General features: G+C 38.7%; 1 protein-coding gene across 1 annotated transcript in view; it reads right to left on the reverse strand.

The window, feature by feature from the left end:
* The window catches only part of ZNF827 (zinc finger protein 827), a 106,117-nt gene extending 97,835 nt beyond the window's left edge, over positions 1 to 8,282 (reverse strand). Inside the window, exon 1 of the mRNA XM_072406831.1 lies at positions 7,865 to 8,282. Coding sequence (XP_072262932.1) covers positions 7,865 to 7,907 — 43 coding nt within the window. The 5' untranslated portion in view covers positions 7,908 to 8,282. The remainder of the gene's footprint in view (positions 1 to 7,864) is intronic.
* Positions 8,283 to 17,213: the final 8,931 nt, after the last annotated feature.

Raw genomic sequence — 17,213 nt, forward strand, 5'->3', positions numbered from 1 at the left:
TAAACCAAAATTGGGGATGGACCTATTTACTATATCTGTGTAACCATTATTTATCAACTATTGTTTTTGCTCTGATAAATTGTAATCTTTATAGTGTATGAAACCAATACATATACAGTTGCCAAAAAAAAACAAAAACATTTTTCTGTTCTAGCATTTCTTTAACAACCTGTAGTTATTTTTTCAAGTAGTGTATTGTTATGTGTAATATTAATAAAAAAAAAATAATTCTAAAAGATAACTATACACTTTTATATCGGCTTCCTGTTTGTACACTGGTAAATTTACTAATATATACATCACAAAGGGATAGCACAAGGCTGAAATTATTAGGGTGCTGATGCTTCTTCATTTCCAATCAATAGGCTTGGGTATTTTCCTGACCCAGTAATATTGTTTACCTGTACTAAAAGGATCAGGTCATGTAATTTAACTGACTTTAACCTAGGCTCCCTTATGCCACCTTTTTAGAGTGATATCTTGCATCTCCAGTATATCACTTATAGTCTATACCAAAAAGAGATGAGATTTGAGCATACAGAAACCAATAGAATGCTACAAATATTCTTTCCTTATAATAAAAAAAAAAATAAAAAAAGCTGTCTTGCTAAGCCAATGGACTCCATACTTTATTATAGCTGTCATGGGACAAGTATTTAGTTCTAGACAACTTATTGTGCTGCATGCTTTTTTCAGCGCTTTGACTTGGAAAGAACTTTGGCTGAGGACAGCCACGTATCAAGAATTTCAGATGGAGATCAGCAATAGCAGTGTACAAATTTATCTCAGTACAGATCCCTGCACTAAGTATCTTCTTTTTTGAATCAACCCTTATTAGTGATATTATTAGAAAGTAAAATCTGCATAACTAAGTAAAGTAAATTGAGTAAATTTCCCCCATGGACATATAGAATTTAAAACTATGCATAAAAACATAAAATGTGTTTTGTTACGGATAATTAGAATTACCTAATCATATAAAAAATTTACATATATATATTATATACACACACACATAAAACAATCGGTATCCTAATAAAGCCATTTCCACTGCAGAGAGATAACCCACCTGTATAGTAAATAGACGTCCCTAATAGGTGGTGACCGCAAGTGGCTACATGAGTTTACTTGTGGTGGATAAACCCATATATAACAAACAGCATACAAAGATTCCAAGTAACCACAGACATAAATTATAGTGCATACTGACTTTCATTTGACATGCCGTGACTAACTTTAAAACTCAGATACAACACTTGTCACTGGAATCTGTAATATTCTATATCCTTGTCAAGGGGGCATACATACTTGAATGCAAGACTTGGCTACAGATGACAGAACATTCCATTTTTTACAATTACAATCTAGGATAATTCTGTGCATTAACAAGTCTACATATTAATAAACATACTGTTCCTGGGGAATTTGCCTGCCAATGGAATACCTTCCTATCACCAGAGCACCCGTTACTACAGAATCTGCCTTTCACTGGGGTATTTGACTTTAACAATAAATTATTATACTTTATAAACTGTAAAATGTATTGTAACCAGAATCTTGTAAAGAAAAAAACGGTAGGTAAGAACTACTACTCCTGTTTTTGAGACACACTATGGTGGATAGACTTTTTTCATTCAACAGTATTTATATAGCGCCAACATATTATGCTGTGCTGTACATAAAATAGGGGTTACAAGTGACAGACAGATACAATGACACAGGGACCATGCCCACAAGAGCTTACAATCTCAGGTAAGGGAAGTAGCACAAATACACAATTACCAATAAAAGAAGGATTAGATTATTAGGGCAAGCATTGTATAAACAATTATCGTTTTATTAATATATGGAATGAAAATCACTAATACAAATAATTTCAGCACAACAAAATATGATACATTTGTAATGTATTTTACGGTGTATGGAATAAAATGTCATTTGTCTAGACCAGTGGTCCCAAACCTTTTGGAGCTCATGGACCACTAAATGCACCGACTCCAGACCACGCAAGCACGGGGAGCCGTGTGTCACTTAAAGGGGAAGAAACTTCCCCCAGAGTGACGTGATGATGACAGAACTCACCCACTCTCACCCACTGCAGGTCTAAGCTTGTGTTCAGAGACACAACCCTCACACCAACCTGAGCCTGTGATCCATGCGGGAGACATAGTCTGCGGCTCTGGCTGGTGCGCCCCTCCAGCGGGGTCCTACTCCTGACCTTGCTGGGGGGTGCACCGCCCAGAGCCGTGGCCCTCCTGTCAGACGGCCCAATAGACCATTCCTTCTTGAACTTGTGATCATGGGGGAACCCTTGAAATACCTTTCAAGTGTTTGGAAACCCCTTTTATAATTACTAAATGCACAGCTCACAGTCAGTGGTGGTCAGTGGAAAAAATGCCTCTTACATAGCTGGTCAGTAGAAAGAATGTCACCCTTACACAGATAGCCAAAGAGAAAGACATTCAGTTAAACTGACCTGGGAGGCACAAATTGCTCATTGCTCAAGGGACCCCTAGAAACCTCCTGAGGAACCTTGGTTGAGAAACTCTGCACTAGAGGGTTGTGAATTTAAAAAAAAAAAACAAACAAAAAAAAAAAACTTTTAACCACCAGGCACTGACCTATATAGCTGAAATCCTCGCTTAAACCAACAATAGGTGAGAAACAGTTTCCTGAACTGAAAACGTGTTTCTGCACCAACGTAGCACAAGGAGCACTAGAGATATCAGGCCTGAATGAAATGACAGTAGCAAAACTAAAACTGTTACTGTATAAATTCTTAAATGACTACAAACCAACTTGTAATATGATCATGTGTCATGCTAATTTATAGCAGATTCTGCTCATTATGACTAAGATGGTTTATCATTCATACGGTTGGTTTTATGAGTAATTCACAGGAAACTTATTGTTAAAGGTGCCGCGGAAACATAGGTTAAGATAATAATGTGCACAAAGAACCAACTTTTCTGTTTTTGAGATTTGGATAGAAATCCTGGCAGACTATTTATCTTGGTGTGTATGTACCACTGGTAAAATTTCCATCCCATGTAAATAAATATATATATATATATATATATATACATACATATATATATATATATACATACACACACACACATATATATTTTCAATACACACAGACCAACTTTTCACAGCAAAGGATTTGATTTTCTCTACAGCCAATCTTGTGATTTACAACTTAGAAAGATAATGCACAGGAGAATAAGACTTGTAATGTTGACACATCACATCACATCACTATCCCATTCATGTTCGATATATCAAAGTAAACAAATGTACACAAGTGATTTACATGTGTAAATCTAAATGACATTTACTACAACCTTAAAAATATTTTTTTGAATACTCTCCAAGTAATCTCCTCTGTTATTTTAAGAGTTTTACCAGTATATGATGCTTTAAAGAAAAACAGCGGCCAAACATAACACAAATAAAATGAATAGCCAATTAAAAGATACAATAACAAAACCAGCTTAAGCTTCCCGGCACTTCCCCTTGTAAGAATCTTTATCTGCCATTGGATGCCCTCAGTCTGATGGTGGGCATCATTCAACCCACTTCCTCTGAGCTCAGGTTTTCCTGGAACTGCCCAAGCATTTTATTGGTCAGTAAAAGAGTGATGGGCTCCACCCTCTGTCACTCTGATATCTTCTGCTGTCAGTGCATGAACTGATTGGCTTCTCGTGCTGCAACTTCCACTTATATTCCAGCTTTGCTTTACAATCAATCAGCTGATACTAGCTCACAACATTCAGGTACTCACACCACTTGCATTTAAAATATAAATGTTGTAATGTACTAATATTTACTGCATTCATTGTGTCATATCTATTTCAGTTTAGCATGAAAAATTGTCATTTATTATTTGTTAGTAAATCTCAGATCCACATGTAATAGTATAATGATACAAAACACAGGGAAAGGTCTAGGATTGCCAGGTTGCACCAACCATCCACTATTCTTCACAGCTAAATCAAATGTCATGATTTTGCTTTCAGATCATTTACTTGGATGCTAAGAAAAGGCAAAGTCAAAAACAGAAGAGACTGTCAGAGGAACTTGAAGGTCCTGCATTCTTTCTTTGCTGCACAAAGGCAATCCCAATTTACAAGCCTGTGCCAATCCTCCTCCTAAAAATAATTTAGATAAAGGCATCCTATAAACTCCAGCTAAAGGCAAGGGTTTCTTGTCTACATGATTACAATGGCATGGTGCCACAGAAAGGTCATATTAAGCACATCCCTTGGCCTTACTAAGTAACATGTGAAAGAAAAATACCTGCAGGCAATATAACATGAAGGCATGAGAGTGGCATTTGTTACAGTGTGTTAGTTCCATAACAATAACATATATATGTGTGCTTACTTATTTATGGGTTTTTTTTTTCTATATTCTTTTCCTTTAATATACCTGATGATACTAACAGTTCCCCTGGTTTCCTTTGTGATTCTGACCTTGCTAAACACAAAGGAAGATTCATGGCAGCCAGTTTGCTTGGGGATATGGGAGACCAAGTAACCACATAGCCCGCATTATTCTCCTGTAGTCCGTTTATTTGCCATTTTCCAGCTACCTCCAGAAAAAGCCTGGTTTTATAAACTCCACCAATGCTTACAGGGAAGGTACGGCAGCGGAGTTGTATGTGATGCCAGTGCACTGCCTACCAACTAATTAAGGAGACAGGCCAGAAAGCCAAAGGGAGGTTGAGGTATCAAATCACTGCAGAATAAAACAAATAGACTTTTAAAAAGGTTTGATTTATAGAAAAGTGGAAGTAAATTTAGTTCTCAAATGCAATTACCTAAATTTCAGCATTCAATAATAGGAGTGTATTCATATATTTTTAATTATTCTTGATATAAGACTGCAGAGGTCACATGACCACAAACTTTTGCTTCCAGGATCAACACATACCTTTCCGCCCATTAAAAAGATAACAAAATGCTTTTAATATATTTAACAGTCCAGATAGCAAATTAGAAAAGTTTGTGAGTGTTTAAATACACTTGTGAAGTGTCCTGCAAGGGTTTATATACAGTATGTCCCACACTAATGTCCTATTAACCAGGGCAAATCAAAAGACATTTTTACAAAATGTCATTTTACACTGATGCTGATGCTAAAACTAAATATAACAATGTATCGTTATTCAACATATTTTGCACACATATGTGCTCTAGGGTTGTGAATAATAACCTAGTAAATTATAGTCTCCCCTCACTTCCAGAGCATAAATATGGAATCCATTGGAGAATCTGATTGCCTGGCCTTCATGTCCACCCTGTGACCACTGACCTACAATGAACATGCTGGTCAGGACATCTGATGAAACGTTATATGCTTAGAAGCCATTAAGGGGTTTATTTATAGCAGAGACAAGAAATCTCTATCTGCTGGACATCTAAGCAGCTATATCACAATGCACCTTCAACCTACAGGTGTTTGATAAAATGAACGGTGTCCCACTGATCGCTATCCATCTCAAAGATGCCGATCACACGACTACACTTTTCGCCAATGGCCACTTCTTTCCTCATTCCCTGGGATAGAGAGTTGCTTGTATCAGGCTATAGTATGTGCCGCTGCTTTACAAACAGGTACCCAGGTATGCCATAGCACAGACCTTACCTAGCAATGGCATATATTTTATTACCAAAGCCGGTAAATATTAGCGGTGGCGTCCTTCTAGGAATACTACACATCCTTGTGGATAAAGCTATTTTAGGCTGATGAGCTATCAAACATGCCCTGGCTGTAGCAGTCACAAACAAGAAATTACATTTGTTTCTTTTCTTCCAGATGTCGTGTAAAATGATCACGACAAAAAAGAGTTAACTGCACAATATGATTAGAATGTGACCTTTAACTTCCACATGAGCACTTTGGGACTGGATCGTTGAATAAACTTTTATTTTACACTCGGATAACATGTTGTGACTTTTAAAGACTGGATGTTATAAGTTTGCTGGATACGGAGTGTTGAGAATGTGTGTTACAATGAAAGCACAAAGGCACTGTACAGGCCCAGAGTGACTGAGCTAAAATGGAGAATGACTCAGAGGCGAAGGGGAGTAGCTGAGGTCGGGGTCAAGGTCACATGGTGCTGCCACTTCCAACATACATCTACTGTTCAGCAGAGGTCGCCTTCTGCAGAGATCTTCAATACTTACTGCATATTTCTCTCTTCAGCTAAGAAATAATTACAGCTAAACATCTTTACTATTAGCTGCTTATAGGACTTCAGTGATTGCAGCTGCTGCACCACCTCTTCCCACTTTACACAAGCATTAACCCTTCACCTACCAGGCAATCTTTGACTAACTGATAAGATTTTTATTTTATTTTTTTCTAGGTCATCTTTCATAAAACAAGTAAATATTAAACTGTATTCTTCATAAAAACTAGGATTTATTATTGTAAAGGCGATGAGAAGAGTCTGCTACCCTCCATGCTGGTCTTTGTGAAAGATAAAAGGAAATAAAGAATAATTTGCTCTGCAGGATAACCCCAGACTGATTTATAGAAGAAGGTGCACAGCTTTATAGACTAGACTGCATTTTCAAGCCAAAATCATATAGAAAACAGAAGCCATGGGAGCTAAGCTAATGTCCAGCTCTGATCATCAAACACAATCAATCCAAGAGGATGGAAAAGATGCTGAAAATATGCAAGAACTGCAATGATGGCGTGCCAGCGGAGTGGGCTTATTAATGCCAGCCATCACCCTCCTCTTCTTCTGTGTCAGAGACATGCATACATATATTTATGTTATGGATATTGATCTTGATCTGTCTGCAGAGAGCAAATGGCTGCAAATGGGAAGCAACAACCTGACCCCTCCCTCCCTTCCCCCAACCTTGTGAACTTCAGGTGACCGACTGTGGCTGACACATACACACAGACATGCAGAGATCCTCAGCTGAACTGGGGAAGCATGATGTCCTCTTCTACACACACCTGGCTTTGCCATGACACCATACCATTGAGTCAATAGGATTTCTGCACTGCATAGTGTGCAGATTCTCAACTCCTTTAGTAATCAGCCTCCAGTCCAATGTCAACATCCCTCACATGTGCTACAGGGGATTGATGCACAGGATGCAAACCATTCACAGATAGATCTGGAGAAATGTATGAAAATAAAAAAAGATGCTTCAGCTGACTGCATGTAAAAAGTTGAAGAATGATATGTGATCCACGTTCTAGCCCACCCCATAAAAAGTCCAGGAAAAGTTCTGCACATGTAGTAATGATCAGCCCTGCTTGCAGCCTGCACAGGGCACTGCTATACAAGTATTGCACAGAGTCACGTGACCCTGCACCCCAATGGCCCCGGGATTCCTCCACACAGGCACCCCTAATTTCCGCGCCTCTCCCCCCTTCCTCGGCTCGGCCCACCCCTCGGGTTCCTTGCACAAACCTCCTCCTCGCCCTCCCCCTTGCATCTGCTGCTGCCTCTCCTCCCGGGGCCGACAGGCTCAGCAGCCGGAGTGGCCGCAACCTTTACCCGGGGACAGAGCCCTATTGATTCCGGGCGCAGCAGCTGCCACGGCCGCAGGAGCGCACAGCGGGCTGAATGCAAAACGGGTGCAAGGTGGGGTGAAGAGGCACCGGGGGGCGGGAAGCTGGCTCCATACAAAACAGCCATGTACTATTACCGACAAAATGATTGGGGGAAAAAAAATGAAATAGCACAGGGCTGATCATCCCAACATGGCTGCCTGGGCTGAGACCTGAACAGAGCGATAACCCCGGGCTGTGTCTTTGTCAGCTTCACCTCAGTAACCCTAATGCACAAAACAAGGCAGACACACAACAACCCTCCGACCCTTTGACTTACGTGAAGGCAGGCGCTTGGGTTGCTCCTGCTTCCTCCTGGGCATTTTGTCCCCCTATTTAATATAGAAATGGCCAGGAGGTTATTATCCGACTCGTTCACATTCTCCTCTTCGACATGGAAAAAAAAAAAAAATAAAGGAAATGATGAGAGCGGCTGGAGCGGGTTCCTGGAGTCAGGGAGCTTGCTCGTTGCACCTGGCTTGTCCTCCCTTTCACCTCCCTCCCCCAGCCGTAAGAAATATTCTTCAATGGGGGAATGGATGTGTGGTGTGCATGGAGAAGAGGGCTACATGATGGTGAAGAGGTGCAGCTGCTGCGGCTGCCGCCGTGTCTATGGCTGCTCCCTGTGTGTCTTCAAGCCCCTAACACTATTGCAAGGATCAAAGGGCAGCAGTGGCGGCGGTAGAGCTCACACACACACACACACACACACATATGGAGGGGCAGCCTCCCAGTCTCAGACATACAGCAGACAAGCTCACAGCCAAGGCTGGGTCACAGTGCAGAGCTGCCCTAGGCTCTCTCCTCCTCCCCTTGCACTTTGCACACCCTGCTCCCCTTCAGCTCCTGTAGGGAGGAGGTAGAGATGTGCAGGGACTGCAGTACAAACCACTCTTCAGGATCACAAGAATGCCATTGACAAAGCAAAGATCAATGCTTTCTATACACAAACTTGGGACATTTTGGCTTCCTCTTTACCACGTTTTTTTTATTATTAACCATTTTTTCTTTATTATATCAGCAGGTTATCATCTCCTTGCTTGTGGCTCCCAGGGACTTTTTTTTATTCGCTGATAGGTATACGTCATCTTGTGTCATTATCGACTAAATTAAGATATTGATGGAGTAAAGTTACATGGTAAAATAATAGGAATATTTTAAAAATAAATAGATAAGGCGAAAAAAATAAAATATAACGAGCGATCGGTGATAAAAGTGAAGGAGACTGCGTTCTTCTGTAATAAATATATGGAGTCTGATGGTTCACCTGTTGATATGGTGTCAGAACGCTGTGATGGCATCTCATTCATCAATGTGTTTTCCATCATTGCCCCTTCATTTATACTCCCGAGCGGTTCATTTCGGTCGGGATTTATATGTATAAATGCGGTACATTGATTTTCTTGAAAATTTATTTTACATTGTAGGCCTGGAATTCTTAGGCATAACTCTCCAAAATATGTCAAATATGTAATACAGTTTATATTAAACTTTAAAAAAACACAAACTGTGTTTCTGTTAAAACAAGGGTGCATAAAAATACTGAAACCTGTAATATAACTGTACAGTAGCATATATAATATAATGATTACTTTGTATTGGATTCAATACAGGTATTTTGTATTGAATCCAATACAAAATAATTTGAAATTCCCGCCATGCTCACGCAAGCACGGATGTCACTGGAAACTCATCAGCACACTCACCAGGGGAGGAAATACAAGCGGAGTGGGCTTATTAATGCCCGGTGCCAGGCCCTTTTATATGTATAAAAGCAGTACATTGTTTTTCATGAAAATTTATTTTACATTGTAGGCCTGTAATTCTTAGGCATAACTCGCCGAAATATGTCCAATTTTTAATAAATTTATTAATAAACTTTTTTAAAAAACACAAAAATCTGTTAAAACAAGGGTGCATAAATAAATCAAACATACTGAAACCTGCAATATAACTACAGTAGCATATATCATATATAAATATTACTCTATTGGATTCAATACAGTTATTTTGTATTGAATCCAATACAAAATAACTTGAAATTCCCGCCATGTTCCCGCAAGCACTGACGTCACCGGGAACTCCCGGTGAACGTCAGCACACTCGCCAGGGGAGGACACGCCAGCGGAGTGGGCTTATTATTGCCCGGTGCCAGGGTCTTTTATATGTATAAAAGCAGTACATTGTTTTTCACGAAAATTTATTTTACATTGTAGGCCTGTAATTCTTATGCATAACTCACCGAAAAATGTCCAATTTTTAATAAATGTAATAATAAACTTTACATAAAAACACACAATAATCTGTTAAATCAAGGGTGCACAAATAAATAAAAAATACTGAAACCTGTAATATAACTGTGCAGTAGCATACAGTAGCATATATAAATATATATATATACATAATATATATATATATAGTAAAATGATTATATTTGATTCAATAAAGTTATTTTGTATTGAATCCAACACAACAAAAATTTAAAATTCCTGCCACGTTCCCTCAAGCACCGACATCACGGGGAACTCCCGGTGAACGTCAGCACACTCGCCAGGGGACAGATCAGAGGAAGAGAATGCGGCCAGAGGACTAGAAGGACACTGGAGGACATCGATGGGACCAGCTGGCTGTTTATTTTTTTTATTTTTTTTAGTTACCTCCAGTGTGGTTCAAGGTTACTGCTTTCAGCAGGTTTTTTTTACCCCGGGCCACACTCAGGATTACTGCTCAGGAGGTAAATAAACACTTTTTTATATAAAACAGGGACTTATTTCCTCACCAATTGTGTGTTACTAGCCCCATCGCCTAGATTCTAAGCTCTTCTGGGCAGGGTCCTCTCCTCCTCCTGTGCCACTGTCTGTATCTGTCTGTCATTTGCAACCCCTATTTATTGTACAGCACTGTAAAATTTTGGCACTATATAAATCCTGTCTAATAATAATATTACCTTTCCTTGGTAGGAATCTTCCAGATCCATGTGTTTCAATGACAGGATACAAGTCCCATCCAGGAATGTTTGACGGAGTGTCAGATTCCCTGTTTTATAAATACAGCCCTTTATTTTATAATAATGTAAGTGTAAAAGCAGCCAAATCCTATCATTATGGGGATTGGTGTGTGTGGAGAAGAACAAACACAAAGATAGACCACTAAATGTGTTTAACTTTGTTTAGTAGTTTTCTAGGGGTTTATGATCCCAACAGATTTTTATCCATCACTAAGAATCTTGTGTCCCCGTTTGTCCTAATGACCATTATCAAATCCAAAATCTCGAGACCACCAGAATACGAATAGGGGGATCTGTTTGGACTTTGTAAATCACTGTATAATATCCTGGCACTATATAATAATAATGATAACTTCCAACAAGGGAAACTTGCAATTATCACTGAAAGTGCACTGCAGTAACAACTACTGGAGATTACTCTCATTTTTGAGATATTTATTTTAATTTCCTGTTGTGCCTACAGAAGTAAAAGTGAAATTTCCCCAATGGAACAGAAATGTGAAAAACATTAAGCTTAACTAATACAAGGTTTAACTGTTTATTATCACCAAGGGATAAATACAGTGATATACTTGTCTTATTCGTCTTTCCCCAGTAATCAGTGATCTGTTCCGCTGTATGGATGGGCCCCTGCATTTTTCTATGTGCAGCACCGCACACCCTTTGGAAATTACTATGTCAAAGCTTTTAAACAGGCAATTATTACATTTTTATTCAAACAATGCCAACAGGTAAAGATGATATATTAATATTTGAATAAAAATGCAAAAAAATTAATCAGTAGCTGGTAATGGTATATTTTAAAAAGGTAAGTGCACCCTTGCCTTCTTTAGCAGTAAGTTTTTCTGTTAGGCATGTGGCAAAGCTGCCCACCAGTGTCTGACATTGACGTCTATGTTTATGGTTTCCTTTAATAAACTGCCTGTTTATAAGCCCTTCAACATTTCAATGGAATTGTACAGTCCATTACCTCTGCTTCTTCTGTTTGAGACATTACTAGATAGAATTGGTGGCATACGTTTAATAATTATTGTGTCAAAATATCAATTTCTACTTGGATAGCCCATGTATTTAATCCTAAAATTCTTACTAGAATTAGTGTGTCTCTACTATCATTAGTTGGATGTGGCTGCCCATACATAAATTGGTTTAGCTTAATCAATGAACGTGTACATATACCGTAATACATATGTGTGAAGGAACAAACCACACTGAATCTACTGATTCATCCAAAATCTCTGTTGACAAGAAGTTGCCGAAGTGCTTAGATTTCTGTATCAGATCAGAACACTTTGGGAAGAGAATCATTTGAATCTGTGAACAGGAAAATCTGTTTTTCAGACTGTGGCTCTTGATAAAATATTTGGTAATGTAGTTGCATTTTATTCTTTCCTTTATTGAATCCTAGGATGTGTATAATTATATAAATATATAAATAAAATGTAATCAAGTAATACTAGTAAATTAATTTGAATACTTTTGAGCTTTAATGTTTTGGAGAGCATACATGCCATGGGCCATTTTGGCATAGGCCAAATACATCCAACATGATCAACTGACTATTTCCCTGAGCACACTTAGCCACTGATGCTGGTTGACCTGACAGTCACTGTGTATTCTCACACTAAGGTGTCCAGATCAAGTCTCACTCATATTTTTGTGGCTGCGGGACCTGTATCTAAAGTAACTTCCAACGCATTCAAATGGTAACGCTGGTTGGTAGTCATTTCTGAAAAGTCATCAATTCTGAAAGTCCAGTAAAATACCTTTCTGATAAGAAGGAATTAGAAAAATAATTTAGTGATCTGGAAAAATTGCTTCCACTAATATGTAAGCATGTAGTATGTGTTCCCCTGGGTGTTCTTACTGTGGATGTGGAACTTATAACAATAAATGTTCCTGGTTGCTCACCACCAATACCCTGAAATCATCCCAGTATTCAAAAAGGAAGTTTAAAGTCCTCTGTCACAAAGCAGCTTATTGCTGGGATCTCATTGTGCATGATTTCAGTGCAGGACCTACATGTTCCTTCCTGGCTTTGAGGTTCTCAGATCTGCATCAAATTATGGGTTTTGGTATTGAGGGTGTGTCTATGACAAAGAGTTGCTGACAATGGAGTGCGGTGCCGTGTGTCACAAACACAAGTGTGCTGGCAGCCATGCTAGAGGTACACATGGGGGAAAGAGAAAAGTTTTGTCAGTTTGATTCAGTTATTCATTCTGAGTGGAGATCCTCTATGCTCCTTTGTAGATTTCATGGCCTTCTCTGTACTGTCTCAGTTTTGCAACATCCTTTTTATGAACTGGTGCAATTTATCTAGTGGTCTTTCTTGTTGCTGGGAGCTGGCAAGGAATGAAAATATTTCACAATGCACATCATTTATGCATATTCATTCATTGTAATAAATTTAATGGACCTTTAGACACTTCAGAGCAGATCAAAAAATGGACCTGTCATATTTCATATAATGTGCTGCAGCACAGTACAAGTATGTGAATAGCAATTAACATTAAGATGTGTTGTAACAGTACAGTGTAAATGGACCCTAAATCTATGAGCTACCAAATCACCTAGATGTGCTCCTAGATTGGTACACAAGTGCAAAACACTTAACCCTATTTGCCATGTAGGTGAGGCTGGATTTGGCAGCTTTAGAGGTAAGGTTATGTTTGCAGTTAGGCCAAGGTCCTGTGCCAAAGACTATCAAGACCAGACTCCTGGCTCTGAAGTCAAATATATACCTTTCCAACTGTAATCTTAACACGGTGGCTCAGAGGTTAACCCTTTGGCCTTTGCAGGGCTAGGTCCCAGGTTCCAATCTCAGCCAGGACTCTACCTGCATGGAGTTTGCAGGTTCTCGTCGTGTCTGTGGTTTTCCTCTGGGTACTGCGGTTTCCTCCCAAATACATGCAGTTAGGGTAATTGTCTTCCCCCTAAAATTAAAGACATGAAAAAGGTAGAGTTATTAGATTGTGAGCCATTTTGAGGGGCAGCTAGTGACATGACTATGGACTTTGTACAGCGCTGCATAAAATGATGGCGCTATATAAATACTGTGTAATAATAATAATATTTTTCCATCTCTATAGATTTTTTTTACTAGGGCTGTAAAACTAAACAAACAGTATTACTTGTGCTGTGACTGTGTGCACAAATTCAAATATTGTTTCCTGATTGTTTCCAGCGACAAAAGATAGACACATGAACGAATGAGCACATGAGCGCCATTCTGTTCTATGGAGAGGGAAGGGGGAGAACGAGCGCTACTACACTGTTCTCTCCTCTTCCTCTGTCCATGTATTCCATCCATAAACAATGTTGGGTGACCTCTATGCACATGTCAGATTCCCACCAGAGTTGAGCCCAACCGTTCCTATCAGGTGAGAATCATCTGACTTGTGTACATGGTCTTGGTTTTAAATATTTTTAAAGCCTAACATTTTGTCTTAAAATAAATACACATTTAGAGAGCTTAGAAACCAAGACAATACTGAGGGTACTTAGTAAAAGCAATCTGTTATAAAATTTGTTCAAAATATAATAAATGTAAGAATTGAAATATTAACATACAGTAGTCTACTGAAGCTATTGGGATCTAAAGACATCCTTCATAATCTAAGTTGCACTAGACTGATCAAAGGTAATTGGCGATAATTATAAGTTACTCATTAATTGAATTTTGTTAAATAATAGCCCTATTATGGCATTTGTCTGTGTACTACATATACAGGAAGGACAGTAAAAACACAAACATAATCACATAGTAGAGCATAATTTGGTACTTGCTTCCCCCAAATGTGGACTTAGGTTTAAGATTTACAGCAATGGTAATTTAAGTGTGTAGTCACTGTTTGTGAATTATATCAAAAACAGAGTTTGTAAGCGTGATCCTCAGGGGAGTAACTGAAAAGAAAAAGTGGTGGTGGAAGTTTAGAGGAAATTGATAAATTCCCTCTGCATGCTAGCACCTGCCACCCCAAGCATGTAGTAAAATCCACAGGGGAAGTTTATTAAGATAAAAAATAAAATCATAGGATTACAAACATTTAATACATATGTTGAAACAGTAAGGGAAAGGCTTGGAAAGGGACATAAGAAATGAGTCATAGAACAAGCATATAGTTATGTAAAGGATACCACAAAATGTAACATTTTAGACTGACAAACAATACATATCTTTACTTTGTAAGGACTTTGAGTAACTTCAAATTTTAGAATTTGATGTGGGGTGAACTTGCTAGCTAAGGATGCCACCATGTTAGGTACTTTTTTCACTGCAATTATTAAGCTGCAGATTGAGGATTGTATTGTGTCATTATTTATTTATTAAAAATTAAGCCAAAATGGGGAAGCCATGTGTGAAATTCTAATTAGACCCTTTAATTCAGTAAGTTGAAAAACAAAATTTATCAATCTTTTTCATTGTTGTAGAGGAATTTTGACCCGCTCCTATTTACAGAAATACTTCAGTTAATTGATGTTTTCAGAAATTTTCAATTTCTTTATGCACAGCTTTCTTAAGGACCAATGGCAGCATTTTGATCAGCTTGAGGTCCACAATGGCACACTTTCCTCCATGTTTACACTGGGATGACATCACTGCAGCTCCCTTTAAAAGATGGAGCTAAGCAACACAAAGCACTATTTTGTGGTGCTGTGCTGGCCAGAGAGTGACAGCTTACAACAGCTGAGAGGTAGGCTTAGGGCAGAAAAAAAACTCAGTTCTTTACATTCCAAGCATCTACTTTGTTAGACCGAGTCAGACTGAAGTGGTTTATAGGTTGAGGGTGGGATAGGTAAAGGAGAGTGAAAAAAAACACACAGACATTGTTTTCCATGTGTTGGAAAGGGTCAGATTGCAGCAGTTTATGGGGTGAAAGTATAGAAGTGTGAGACAAAAAGAAAAAAAAAAACAGACATTACTTCTCGTTCTGTGCTTTTAAAGTGTTAGCTAGAGTAAGATCAATAAGGTCACATTTCAGCAGTTCATAGGGAAAGATAGAAATTTATAACAAAATCATAAAGCGACACACAATATTTCCCAAGGCTGCATTTTCTCTCGCTGCTAATCACAAGAGTACCCTATCCCCACTGAGACCAGCAGGGCAAAGCCGTGCCACTCTTCAATACAGTATGCTGCCTTGCAATCCTCCATCTACGGTAGTCAGTCGGTGAGAGAAGCCACATCGCTAATGGGTTAATTTCTGCCATACAAAAACTTGGCAATGTAGTTGCCATTAACAAGATCAGTATCATAGCTGCCCTGCATCCTGGCAAAGTCACTCGTTCCCTGATTTGCACACATTCTGAAATTTTTTAAGTGCTACCCTGGTATGCAAAATGTCTTGGCCATGACATCCATTTAGCAAATGCTACTCCACAACATACTCCAAAAAATTATCTCCCACCAATACTATAATATATATGCTGAACCACATGTACAAGCAAAGGAAAATGGCAATTGACTGTCTAATGCAACACAGTGGAAAGACAGGGAACTTGGGTGTCCTTAAAAAGGAACTAAACTGAAAACTGCCCCCCCCAAAAATACACTTACCTTCTGCCCTGCACCGAAGGAGCACCCAAGAGCCTTTGCACTCCCTTTCATTCTCATGAAAAAAAAAGGGTGTTGCACTTAAAAAAAACAGAATTTTTAACCTTACATAAAAGGATTATCTACCCTTATGTAAAGTGAAATTTCTGAGTTTAGGTACGCTTTAAACTAGTGCAGTGACAAAATATTAGGGACGTGATGAAATTTATGGAAGAAGCAATAAAATTTGTCAACCAGGAAAGAAACCCTTTCAAATTATGTCATCCCTTTTTCCTGTTCCAGAACCCCTACTGGATTTGATGCAGTAGTGGGAAAAGGTTGAGGGTCTTAATCTTTATACTTGCAAATATGGAGGTATTAATAGCAAGTGGGACTTTTATAGTGAAGAAGTAGCTGAAAGTGGAGAGAAGTGGCTGACATAAACAGATTGAGAAGAAGTGGATAGGTTGTAACATATGATGCTAGGAAGTGACACCAAGTCATCACCAGGCTAGTAGACAACTATAGAATCACGCTAAGGATGAGGAGGAGGATGAAGGCTCCTAGGGAGTAGAGGTAGCAGATTCATGGAAGCAAAATCAAATAGGAAAGATGGTATCATCTTATCTGGCATATCTTGAAGTGGATGATTGTTACCGAAGTGCCAGAAGTACTTTACTTATGACCCAATGGATAACTGGGTCACAACACTCCAGGTGTCCAGGTTATGTGTTGTTTTCCATCAAGTTGCTCTTCTGCTATAGAAAATATAGCCAAGCCTTTAACCAGGGTAGACAGCTTTTCCTATAATCTCTATACTCCTAATGCTGCCCTAATACATAGAATATTGGAAACCATGCAGTTTTTACACCATTTAAGTTCACCATAGTGCAAGAAGCCAGTTGGCTGTCAAAATGTAATCATGAACAAGTTGAAATCAGATCCATAAGGTCATCTTACTCAGACTGAAAGTGATGTTTAAATCATTTCATGTAATTTATCTTCATCAATAGAAGATGTGATTTGATGTCTGATAATCATATCTGTTTCTCCTAAAACATGCTCTTTGTGGAATAACAATATTATATG

The sequence above is a fragment of the Pyxicephalus adspersus genome, chromosome 3 (assembly GCF_032062135.1).
Source record: "Pyxicephalus adspersus chromosome 3, UCB_Pads_2.0, whole genome shotgun sequence".
In the NCBI taxonomy this organism is placed as follows: Eukaryota; Metazoa; Chordata; class Amphibia; order Anura; family Pyxicephalidae; genus Pyxicephalus; species Pyxicephalus adspersus.